General features: G+C 43.6%; 1 protein-coding gene and 2 non-coding genes across 4 annotated transcripts; 2 read left to right on the top strand and 1 right to left on the bottom strand.

The window, feature by feature from the left end:
* Positions 1 to 88: 88 nt before the first annotated feature.
* Positions 89 to 11,396, bottom strand: prox3 (prospero homeobox 3). 2 transcript variants are annotated; one of them, XM_085451514.1, is made up of 6 exons: positions 11,073 to 11,394; positions 5,564 to 7,440; positions 5,335 to 5,442; positions 2,876 to 2,988; positions 2,212 to 2,317; positions 89 to 600 (listed from the first exon to the last, which is right to left on the bottom strand). In XM_085451514.1, the coding sequence occupies exons 1-6, from the start codon at positions 11,188 to 11,190 to the stop codon at positions 427 to 429; spliced, it is 2,496 nt and encodes an 831-aa protein (XP_085307640.1). In that variant the 5' UTR covers positions 11,191 to 11,394; the 3' UTR covers positions 89 to 426. The 2 variants fall into 2 exon arrangements, with proteins under 2 accessions (XP_085307640.1, XP_085307641.1); XM_085451515.1 differs by lacking the exons at positions 89 to 600; positions 2,876 to 2,988 and having other exon boundaries at positions 2,229 to 2,317; positions 11,073 to 11,396.
* trnai-aau (transfer RNA isoleucine (anticodon AAU)) lies at positions 3,586 to 3,659 on the top strand. The gene has a single exon. It is a non-coding gene; the product is annotated as a tRNA-Ile (tRNA).
* Positions 3,875 to 3,948, top strand: trnai-aau (transfer RNA isoleucine (anticodon AAU)). The gene has a single exon. It is a non-coding gene; the product is annotated as a tRNA-Ile (tRNA).
* Positions 11,397 to 12,734: the final 1,338 nt, after the last annotated feature.

The raw sequence follows: 12,734 nt of genomic DNA, 5'->3' as shown, positions 1-12,734 counted from the left end.
AAATTGTATTTTGTGTCTATTTCACAAAACTACTGTGAGAGTGTGCTTTTAATAATAGCTTTAGATTTCATGCAAGCAGCTGGCTGCTGGCTGCTGAAGAATGTTTGGAGAAGGAATTCCTGCTCTGTCCATTTTAATTCAATGGTATGGTCACGTTCCTTGATAAGTGCGGTCACAAGACTGCAGCACTGGGGGATTGCTGTTGAGCCTGTATACAAAACCTGCCTGTCAGTATGAGAAAGTGTATGTATTCCTCTGCAAGTCAGTCGAAATTCTGTAATAGTTCTAAATGATCTTTTGGATGGTTACATATCAGTTTGCGATGTCTGAAATGTACCAGTTTCTGAATGATTTATGCCTTGTTTTAGTCAAATTATGTCTGAGCATGCATTTGTGCACACGGACCAGATAAAAGCTGTGCAATCATTAGCCAACTGGACAACCTGGCAGCCTGAATGCATCTGGTAGAGGACTGTCAAGTTTACAGATAATTTTGTATATTCCTTTCTTCCAGCAGGGGTCGCTGTCTCTCCCCGTCCAAATGGCTGAGTAAAACTCTCTCAGAGCCACTTCAGACACCTCGATGAACCTCTCTGGAACCTGCACACAAAAATATGATGTCAAGGAGGAAATGTTTATTAGGAAGTCTTCTGGAAGAGAAAAATCCATTTTCGCTTTAGTTTAGTATCTGAATCTGTCAGTCACATATCTATCTACCTTATCTAAAGGGATTTAAAACTGAGAAACTTGTGTTTTTCAGAGAATGTGAGGTTTTGATTGTCTCTGTACTTTCTAAAAATCTCATAAGCGTTGTTGAGCAGTGAATAGTTTCACAGGAAGAACATTAGAATACCTGTTATTATAATGTGCATTCAGTGCACCCTCACAGGTGTTTTCACCCACTTTGGTAAAATACAGACTGTGACTTTGATTGTCTCTGATTCCACTGTTTGTCTGAACGCGTCTGTCAAAGCAGACAGCTTTATCACAGCACGTAGAGACTTCTCATTGATTATTGTTAATAAGTGGACCTATTCTTTCGCCGCTATGACGGAAAACACGTTAGAAGCGAACACGATCTATTCACAGCTGAACCGCACATAGCTTTAAGCCGAGCTGAGGCTCAATCAAATAATAAACTCACAAAAATTTGTGTAGGCGAGAGTGACTTTTCAGACTCGAGCAACCTTGTGACTTTGTTTTTACGATCACAGAGGTGATTCGGTTTTTCAGCGCTGCCTGAACGTTTCCCGGGATACATTGTAGCCATAGTAGTTTTCGCGTTCTCAATACCTTTTTAAATCCAATGACGTCTGACAAATAACAGATCACCTTGGGTGATAAAATTAATCATCATCTGTAGAATTGGAAACTAATGTGCGATGATTGTTTTATGATAGTGTGTGTCCTTCAGCAGGTCAGTGAGATATAACAGTGCTTCATTTTCTGTTTCCTTTTCATGCACAAACTCATACAAGTAAAATAATTTCTCTGCTCACTAAAGGTAATAGCACATTACACGAAATAATAACCCCAAGCTCCAGTGCTTTTCATTTCAGCGGTGTAGTATCTTTTTATTGTATATCTTCATCGTTATGCTATACATGATTTATTGAGGTTTATTTCCTCCTTAGACTTATCGTCTGCTCTGAGCTTACCAATTAATATCAGATCAGGACCTCATTCAGAGTCCAAGCAGCAGCCATATCTGGCACTTTATTGACCTCTGAAGGACAAAACAGCTTGAGTCTTGCCATCCTCACCTGGTTTGCACAAAGTGGGACTTTTATTTGATTTTCAATAAGAATGGCTCAGTACACGCATTAAATGTTTTTAAGAACTGTTTGCTCAAGAAGGTCAAACAGCTCAGATCAAATGATCTTAACTCAAAGGACCGCTGAGCTTAAGAAAATCAGCAACGGCTTGCGTTAGGCATGTATGTGAACCTTGAAAAGCATTCCAGATGACAATCTATAAAAGACATCAAAAACAGAGTGCAAGTTATCCTTCAATACATGACCCAAGACCGTGACACTGTAGACAGCACTTTAACTTGATTGGTATTTACTTTTAAACACAGGAGCACTGCATAAAGATCCATAATCCATTAGCGATGTACTTAGGGCTGAGGAGTATTCACATCCCCACCCAAGGACTGAGTCCAGTCGTACAACGGGTAGGCTGAAAGCTGCAACTAGAGCGTCTCCTCACCTGGTAGATGTTGCTTTTATTGTAGTGCATGTTCAGTATGCGGTAAAGCTCCGTATCACGTCCCACTCGCAGCTGACTCTCTCGGCTAATACGAGGCGCACCATCCCTGTGTTACAGAGACAAACAAACTCATTTAAATACACTCACAATAAAAAACAGATAAGAGAACCATGTATAATTTACATAAATGATATTCAGCTTCAGTTTGTTTCTGACTTTTTGCAGTCATGTTTTATGCCCATTGCTATTTGTTTTACTCGCTACCATCATGAGTTCACATCAACATGGCCACAGTGTCTAAACACCTGAGCACTCGCAGAAAAAAAAAATCTATATTTTTATTTTTATTTTCCGACCTCTTAAATCAAGCAATATAAAAAATGCAGACATCTATTTCTCAGCTGCAATGGTTCGTTTGATTATAGCAGAACTGAATATCTGTCATGGAGGAAACCATGATGCTTCATGCGGTTCCAAAGTCAATCATGCGTTGTGTGATTCTCTATTTCTAAAAAAGTTATATATGATGTCTGATGTATAAATCAGACTTTACTTCAGCTCGTCTAACAGGGGCAACATGTTCACACTCATAAGGCTCACTGAAACAATGAAAGTACTGCGAATAAAATGAGTTTAACATGAACCAGTGCCAACCCAAACCGACCGGGTGAGAGCCTCGCGGACAGCCTGGCGTGCAAAGCGCTCCATCTGGATGTAGAAGAACTCTCTGAAGTTACTGAACCATTTAATCATCTGGGAGGTCACACAGCGATTAAACTAGACCATGGATGACAGGAGAGGAAGTGAGCAGGTGAGGACAGCAAGAGAACAGTGCTTTTTTAAACACTTACAATGATATGCTAAATTAACCTGACTTGAGCTAACTTAATTGCACTTTGTTTGTTATGTCAAATTACATTCAAAAGACATTGTATGCCCCCCCCCTTTCCCCACCCCTTAGTGGTCATTAAAGTAAATGACCTAATCTAAGGTTTTCTGTTGACACAGACTCCAAGAGGAGAAATAATCTCTGCAACTCCACACTGTTTATGCTTCTAAATCACTGTAAACTTGCAGATTGTATCAGATAATACCACCTTATTAAGAGATACCCTGTAATAATAATTTATCGCAGCATATGCATTTTTAAGTGCAGCATGGATGTGAATTAAAATAGCATTTGTTTTATTCATTGAAACATTTTACTCATATGGAGAAGTAGTTGTAACCAGTAGGTTAGTTAATATTATCATTACGTCAGTAAATGGGGTATCTGCAATCTAACTTCCAGTCTTTTGGAACTTGATTGAAATATGGAAACAAAAACGTCTGGGATGCTGTCGGCAATATGTGACAGTTTTGGCGTTTGCGCATGGCCGGTTAGCTCAGTTGGTTAGAGCGTGGTGCTAATAACGCCAAGGTCGCGGGTTCGATCCCCGTACGGGCCATGTACGTTTTCAAGCAGTTGAGCACCTTTAAACAACTGATTTTCGCTTTATTTGCAGAAGAAAATCTCATTAAAATGAAATGAAAAACACCTTGAGCTTTGAGACCCGACATGTCCAACAGTGACATCAGCTTTTTAACTTATCCACAAAATTTCCAAAAATAACTCGTGAGCTGTGCAGCTCTGGCCGTGCTCCACTAACATCCACTGCGACATGGCCGGTTAGCTCAGTTGGTTAGAGCGTGGTGCTAATAACGCCAAGGTCGCGGGTTCGATCCCCGTACGGGCCAGTTCCGGATTTTATGAAGCACCAACCACTACATACGTATAATACACATGTTAGCGCTTGGACATTTTTTCAGAGTAAATATTATATCTACTGCATCTATACTGATATAATACATCAAATCAAACCACAGCAATATGGGTACATTGGCTACAAGATTCAAGCACTTTTATATACATGTTACACCATCAGTAGTGAGCAGTTTTTTTTTTACTTTGTGTCTCTGTATTATCACTGAAGATTTTATTATATCTGAATATTTGGAGTGCACAAATGTCCTGGTTTCCCCCAGTATATCACTGGTTATTAGGTGATTTAAGTGATGGCCTTACAATAATTGCAGTCTTACAGTCAATTTAAATTTTTTTAGAAGATTGTTCAAACTGTATTTGTTTAGGCTACAGTATGTCTCAAAAGTCATTCAAGGACTACTCATTTCCTTGAAACTCCTAAAAGACCTCACAACTATAACACAACTGAACTTATGTAGTAATGAAAGATTTGAATAAATTCAAGATTCTTCGAAGCAGCAGCATTTGAATACTTTTGGGGGATTCGTGTTATCTGAAGCAGCGCTGCATCATTTCAAATCAAGACCTTAAAGATGTGCCTCATTGTCTTGTTAAAAGAAAACAATGTAGCTACGAAGTGCAAAACAAACACTCGTTAAGTGCTGTCTTCAATTATAAATGAATTGCTAACAGCGTAATCTGAAAACCCCACGTGGTAGCAACCGCACGCACACATCATCTATTCATCTTAGACAAAGGAATTGAGGTTGGAACCCACCACTATCAAATTTGGACTCACCAGACCACAGCCCAGATATCCACTAGTCTAATGCTCATCCTTTGTTATGCTTACTTAATACTAAATTGTAAAAAAAAAATTAAGAAGTACAAAATTCTTTCAGCAATTTGACCCAAACGCCTGATAATTTCCTCAAAACAGCTAATCTTAAGATTCTAGGAAGCAGTGTGGTGGGCACTAATTTTAGGGCTGTTAACTGGAGATTTCAGAAGCTTTTAAGTCTCTGCAGCAGTAATAACTTCTGGTCCTTCTTCCCTCAGTTGTAAACACCACGCCTGTTCGAAGAAACCTTTAAAGTCTTTGTAATATATGGACTCACATTCATGTCTTAAAGAAATGCTGGACAGTCAATTCTCCTTCCTTAGTCATAATATCCAATACTACAGCAGCCAAACTGGCCTAATTGGCATTTCATAGCTGTGACGTCGTCCGTATTGTTTTAACAATGTAGAAAAACCTTCAGTGAGCAGGCGTGTAAAACGCAGTGGCTGATATACTGCCGTGTGACTTTGAGGTGTGTTAAAAAATAATCACTTTGAAGTGAAATTGTCGTTCCAGCACTGAGCTGGTGTACACACACCTTGACATCAGGGAAATATGTCTTGAGCGTGTTGGAGCTGGGATAGCGAGTGTAGAAGAACATGAGCTTGGCTTTCTTCAGATGGCAGGGTGACAAGCCCTCCTGGGTGTACATATGAGGTGAGTTAAGGAGATACATGTTTAAACACACAAACACACACACACACACACACACACAAACCAACACAGCTCTCATCCTCATTCTTTCAAGCACACTGACAAAAGGATATCCCCCCAGCAGTCAGGTAGAGCTCTCCTCCATCCATCCCTCCTCCTCGCATGCCCCCATCTCCCCTCATCACTCGCTCCCTCTCTCTCCCCCCGTGCGTGTGGCGTGCAAGCGACGGGTCCAGGTGGCCGAGCAAGGGGAGCGGGGGGAAGGAGGGGTGAGACGATGGGTGGGAAGAGAACTCCAAGAAAGGGTCAGAGTTCAGGTAGTCTTTGCGGGATGACGGGAGGTGGGGGAGCTGAGGGTGGTGGAGTGAGCGGGAGAAAAGCTGCTGCATTGAGTAGTGGAGCAAGGGGAGAGGGAGAGGAGGGGGCGGAGGCGGGGGAGGAGGGGGAGGCGCAGGGAAAGAAGAGGAGGAAGAAGAGGAGGAGGTTGAAGACGGGTGGAAAGAGGAGGAGGAGGAGGGATCCTTGGGCTGAGAGGCTGGAGGCAAGAGGGGAGGGTGAGAAAGGGGAGGAGGACGAGGCAAAGAAGGGTGGTGCAGGGAGAGGTTTGGGTGAGAGGGATTGAGGTGAGTGGGGAGAGGTGGGCCAAGGAGTGGGTAGGCCTTTCGCGTGTCAGGTGACCTTTGAAGAGTCAGTGGCATCGCTAAATCGGACGGTTCAGTCCGACGGGGTGGTCGGGGGGGCAGGGCGCTCCCGTTGCTCATCTTGTGGAGCTGCTTCTCTCTTTCTCCGTCCTGCCCTCTTGTTTTGTCCTCCTTATCGCTCATTGTTTCTTCTCTTCTTCCTCTCGTTAACAGCCCCATCCACACTGCCTTCTCCTTCCCTCCGTCGCTTCCCGGATCAGATGGGAGAAAAGAGATGGCAGCGGGAGGAGAGGAAGGAGCGAAATCGGTCATCTCGGTGTAAAGGCGGAGAACTCGGTCGATGACCCGGGCCACAGCGCTGCCCAACTCCAGCTTCAGCGCCGCGGCAAACTTCTGCCCTCCCTCCTCACTCTCGTCATCTATCCCGCCATCCCAGTCTCCTCTGACCAAACCTCCGCAGTCCAGCCACAACCCCGATCCCTCCATCACACCCTCCAAGTGCAACCCTCCTCCTCCTCTTCCTCTCTCCATCCTTCTTTCTCGGTCTTTTTGCAGCTCCTCTTTCCGTTTGTGGAAGCTGTCGAAAGGGGACTCGGAAAGCAGGGAAAATGATTCCTTTTCCATCTCTCCGCCATCAGTGTCTTCCTCATCGTACATCCCTTCTGTCATGTCCTCCTCCTCTATTAGCCCTACATCCTCTTCTCTCCCATCAACTCCACCGCTGCTTCCGTTTCTGCGCTTCCTTTTCTTCTCATCCTCGGCCATGTGCTTTTCCCCAAAAGCTCTCCACACTTTCTCCTGCAAAGCCTGCAGTCTCTCCCTTGCCTCCTCCAGCTGTTCTTTCAGCTCTTCCCTTTCCCTTCTCCTCTCTTCCCTCCCTCCTTGTTTGCCTCCCTCATCAGCCTCTCCATCCCTCTGTCGGTTCTCCAGCTTCATCCTCTTCACTTTCAGGATGTCTTGATTCCATTCGACTGCGAGAGCCGCGTCATTGTGCCTCTTCTTAACCCCGAGCAAGTCGTCCTTTCCCTCTATCGCCCCCTCATCTCCCCCTTCCATTCTTTGCTCCATGTGTCCATCCCTCTCTCCTTCATCTTCCTCCACATTTCTGTCCTCCAGGTGTCTGTGTGTGCTCAGGCTTGTGTTCAGAAGCCCTCCGATCCTCCTGGGGCCTCCACCCGGCTGGAGGAGATGGTGGATCAGTGGAAAGCCGGGGGGTCTAAAGGCAGGAGTAAGGCGGCCAGCATTAGGCTGAGGATGGATTCCAGCAAGATCTGTGGAGTTGAGAGTTGGAGCAAATGTATGTATCTGGGGAGCAGAATCATCAAAAAGATCTGTGGGTGAATCCATGGCTGTAGAGAGGCAGAAGGGACACAAAGAGACACAATAAGGATTATAATTGCTGCATTTGTGATATTTTGAGTAGTAGCAAGTGTTTTGCAGCCAAATGAAGTTACATACATGAGGTTAAATTTCATACCAATAATTAAGATGACCATAGGTTTGTGTGTAGTGCTCAAAGTGCTACATGCTTTAGTATTTAATTTAATATTTAAAGCTCAAAACAGAAAAGAAACAGTTTTTAATCAGAGTACAGCATTAAATCAGTCAACCTTATTGGATAATGATATTGATTATAGTGGAAATAATAAGATAACCAGCAAAACCAAATCCAGGAGACAGGTAGTTACTCTAGAAGAGCTGGACAGTGCCCTAGAAGGTCTTTAACCCATCTGCAGGACCGGTATCTGCTCCTTTGTGCAAGGAGGAAAAAGATGAGGACTATGAGTACTGCAAGAACTACAAAATGACCTCCAGCAGGCCACTGGTGTGAATCTCTCTGACCACACAATCAGAAACAGACATCACGAGAGTGACCTGAGGGCCTGACATCCTGTAGTGGGCCCTGTGCTCGCTGCCTGGCAGCTTGGAGCTCAATCGTCATTTCCTATAGAACACCAGAATTAGCAGGGCGCCCTGTGGTTTTCACAGATGAGAGCAGATTCACCCTGAGTGTAGGTGATAGATGTGAAAGGGTCTGAAAAGCCGTGGGGAACATTATGCTGCCTGTAACATCATTCAGCATGACGAGTTTGGTGGTGGGTCAGTGATGATCTGGGGAGGCATATCAATGGAGGGATGCAAAGACCTCTGCAGGCTAGGCAACAGCACCCTGACTGCCATTGGGCATGGGGATAAATCCCACAAGCACATGGGGGCCATACAAATGAATTCAGTACTCCGTAGGTTGATCATTTTCACTTACGTCAAACATGGCATCATTCATTTCTAACACATTACCCAGTCGATAACAGTATAGGTATACAGCATGATTGTTTTTGAGCAGTGTACAATTGTGCTGGCGGGGTGTGGTTTCTGGGCTCAGTCACAAGAGGGAGAGTTGAAGCAGTGTGTTTGGGGGAGTAGTGTCTGATGAAGAGAGCAGCAAACCTGTTGGGCATGTCTAATTAACCTCTCCTCTGACAGTAATTGTGGGGCCGGAGACGAGAAAACACAAAACTGTTAGCAGTGAACCCAAGAGGCACACAGAGAGCCAAAGATCGAGTATAAAAAGTGTGTGAATAAAACCGTGTATAAAACACACCTTTCTCGCCCGTCCTTACTGGGGACCCTGTCACCAAAATTTTTACTGTATAAAGAAGAAACAGGTCTTACTAAAAAGGTTTGTAGGGCTTTTTTATGTGGATTATCTGCTCTGGTTGCTTTTCATTTTTTTCCAATGTCATTTTTAGTTCCATTCAATTGTAGCGCACTGCATTAAGGGCAAAAATCTCAGAGGCTGTTTTGGTTGCATAAATATCTGCTAGATAGCAAATGTTTCTGTTTATCTGTGACTACACTTGGTTGACAGTGAATGAGTGCCCATCGCAACAATATGGCTGGAACGTTACCTGGACAGCAAAACAGGTCACTGGTCTATTGCAGGACACAATCACTTTCACTTTAATAGCAAAAAGAAACAACTCCAATGTATTTGTATAGAGCTAAACGTTCATTGTGGCAGTGTTAAAGAGAGTACATTTAGCTAGAAAGCACAGAAAAGATCAGTTTCATCAGTGAGGGAAGCGACATCCTGTGGCACCAACTAAGACCTAATGGAAGGGTTAACATCTGGCTCATGATCTTTGTCACATATCGCCCTCCTCTCTTCAGGCTGTCCTTCCTGTTGTGCTTGAACGTGTGTTGTCTTAGACAGTGCAAGTATCAAAGAAGACTATATGTGAGAAAACTGAGGAAGATAAATGCACATAGATGTGGATCACGCACAATAACAGAAGTTTGGAAAAAAAATACAAAACACTGTATGGTGGAAAATTTAGGTGCTTATTACACTCCCAGGCTAATGCTATATGGCTTGCCTAGAATTCCTGGAAAAGGTTGTAAAGCAGAGACCAGTGAATGCCAGGCTTATAAACGACAGTACATCTCACTGTTTAATCAAGATCAAAAACACACATCCCAGTTCCTATTTTATATCACTGTGTAACCTCATTTCTGCCCCGATACCCCTTTTCCTTCCTCTCCATTCCTCTCTCATCCTCTCTTCCTCCTCTCTCTGTTATCAGTTCAGGCAGCTTGTTAAGCACTGTTTGATCAGAGTGTTTACCGTCAAACACACACATGAACACACAGACACACACACACACTTTTGCACAAAAGCAAAAGAGGCTTGAGAGAGGGCTAACAATGGTCAATGGTCCTTGTGGAGTGAAATAGAGTGAGAGCAGCATGTACGTAGTGTGTGTGCATATGCAAGTGTGTGTGTGTGTGTGTGCATGTGTGTGTCTGTGTGCCTACGTGTGCATGAGCAGTAGTCCTACTTAGCTTTGATAACACCGCTAATCCACTTCAGATGGATACACTACAGCTCACTGAACAGATGTAAGGACTGACAGAGGTACAGGAAAATACAGAAAATATGAACACACACACAAGGATGCACAAACACACACATCACAAAAAACAATAGCTAGACAAAACAGATAGATAGATAGATAGATAGATAGATAGATAGATAGATAGATAGATAGATAGATAGATAGATAGATAGATGGTGAAACATGAAGAGAATAATCCTCCTATAAATAGCTAAATATCAATTATTCAAATGCCCTCTCCTCTCTACTATAATACAGCCCAGATGGCAAGCCAACCAATGGGCTTATAACAGGGACAGATTAGCTTTTCAAAGCCAGTGCAAGCTGCACAAAATATGAGCAATGACTATGAAAGCCATTAACCACTAGATTAGGCTTAAGAATGGTGCTCTTGGACTGCCGGAGCTGTCACTGGGTAGACTGACAAGAGCGAAAACACACATGAAACAAAGCACAGATAACGCACTGGTATTATATGATCCATTTAAGTATGTTATATTGGAAAATTACATTCAAAAAGTTCATTTTCTAACATTGGAAAATAATAACATATTGGTTACTAAAATGTTCCTAATACTGGGTTGCAACCATACTTGTCGAATGAAATTTCTTTTAATTAGCGTATTTTTAAGCAGAGCTGGATAAATGTAACTCATAACTATGGATTTATAACATACACAATCAAAAATATTAGCTAAGGACTTTTTTATGTTATAAATTATTTGGGTCAGTCATTTTTCGGGGCCATTTCTTTCCCCCGTTCACATAGGTTATATTCTATCTATCTATTTGCGGCGTAATTATATCACTTTGAATAATTAATAGAGTGTTTAAAGCCTCCGCGTGGCAACATCTGCTTTGGCGATTCTGACGCACGAGCGGTCAGTTTGTGCGGGTGCGCGCGCGCGCGTTGTGCGTCCTGTGACTAATTGGCAGCGGCGGACTAATGTCGCAGTATGAAAGAAAATATAAACAGAGCGAGATAGAGGCGAGCAGCTCGAGCAGACGCTGACCTTCGTAGCTCTTTAAACGCCGTAAAATGTCAAATATGTAAGGCAGAGGTTTGAAGTTTAAAATGAACTTACTCTCAGTCACAGAGAAGAGCTCCAGCGGTTCCCCGAAGCCTTCCAACCCCAACGGCCGTTTCTGTGCGCTCTGTCTCGGTTGGTTGTCTCCTGCTGTCACCGGACGGGCCTTGGACATCGGTGCGGGCAGACAGGAACCAGTCAGCAGGAGGATTCCTGCTTTTTCCCGCTTCCCTCTTCTCTGGATTTGTTCCGTAACTCTCTCAGTTTTCCCTCACTCGTCAAACGCCTCCTCTTTACTCTAGTTGTGTCACTGTGCAGGTTTTTCCTCCCTCGCCAATCCATCTATCTCTGGCTGGCATCAACCTCACGCGCTGCACCCGGTGTGGAGTGGCGCGCGGTGGGCGGGCAAGCGGGCTCGAGAGCTGTCCACTTGACAGTCCGGTCCCTCCCATGTTGGCAAGACCCCCAGTATGCACACACATACACACACACATACACGCACTGTGCTGTATTAAATCGTCGCTTCATTTGAAATTAATTGGCTTTTATATAATTCACGTAGCAGTTTGTGACAGAAGGCTACTTATCCACAGACGAGCCCATAAACATGTTAAGGGGAAATTACTCTGACCAAAAACCGAGAAGCATTTTTTCAGTTTGTGTTACAGTAGTGATGCCACAGACCTTCAGCAGCACATTCTCTGCACTGCGAAGGTTTTATTTACCGCCGACTGTCACCCGGTCAGTCATTAACAGTTTTATCTGACCACAGGAATCTGTCTGTGAGATCCAGCACCCCTGAGCATAAAGACAAACACAGCAGAGTATCTAAAGACTCTCTGTCTAAATGCATTCATTTTTAACATGTGGCAGCTTTAATCCGATTTTACACAAATTATGTGAATTTAACAGTGTAAATGTGGATTTATAGGATGCCTTTAAAATGCATAGGTATAATATTTGGAAGCAGCAGTGCAAAGGTACCCATGTTCAGTGGACCATAATGGTCTGTTTTTTTTACAGATGTCCTTGCTCTACTTCAGCTTGCCTGCTTTAATTACACAGACACCCTGATAGCAGGGAAACATTTTGCTTTAACTTCAGCAGCACTTAGTAACCTGTTGCTGGGAATGTCACCCACCCAAACCCACCACTAAACTGTTCGCAGGCTCTCCCAATGAGACCAGGGTCCGCTTTCAAACTGCAAATTTTTTGTGTTAATTTTGTATTTTTTCTTTTCACGGATCACCTAAATCACGCCCCCCCCCCCCCCCCCCGCCCCCCTTACCCCAACACCTCTGCCTCATCCCATCTCTTCCTTTCTCTACTTCTGATTAAAACTGGTTATGCACTGAGTGAAAGGTCGCAGTTGTTATGGAAACAAGGCTTGTAACAAAAGCTGGACACATGGGTGCAGAGGGAGAGAAAGAGGGGAGAAAGATGGAGAGAAAAAGAGGGAGACATATCTGAATAAACATAAACGCGCGGAGAGGAGGAGAGGGCAGGAAAGAGAGGTAGGGAGAGGTCTGAATAAATAAAAACATATGCAGAGGGAGGAGGAACGAGAGATGGCGAGGTCATGAAATAATGGCTCCATCTGCAATAATAAATAACAAAAGATAATGCTGGGTTTTTGTCATTCTAGGAAGGCGTTTGAGGAACAAAGGTGTGTGTGTGTGTGTGTGTGTGTGTGTGCTGTGAATGTGCGACCGTGTGTGT

Source organism: Copadichromis virginalis, linkage group LG3, assembly GCF_057382275.1.
Source record: "Copadichromis virginalis isolate Kocher_CV1m ecotype Utaka linkage group LG3, C_Virginalis_male_GT1.1, whole genome shotgun sequence".
NCBI lineage: Eukaryota > Metazoa > Chordata > Actinopteri > Cichliformes > Cichlidae > Copadichromis > Copadichromis virginalis.
Note: the sequence above shows the minus strand (reverse complement) of the source record. Positions and strands in the feature narration are given on the sequence as shown.

Bases quoted from the DNA above. Each gene is read 5' to 3' on its own strand.
- prox3 (XM_085451514.1), bottom strand. From the start codon at position 11,190: ATGTCCAAGGCCCGTCCGGTGACAGCAGGAGACAACCAACCGAGACAG. The intron at 5,443-5,563 runs ATATCCTTTTGT...CCTCATATGTAC, and splicing joins TCTACCTGACTGCTGGGGGG to ACCCAGGAGGGCTTGTCACC. The intron at 2,318-2,875 runs GTCGGTTTGGGT...TCTGTAACACAG, and splicing joins GTCCGCGAGGCTCTCACCCG to GGATGGTGCGCCTCGTATTA.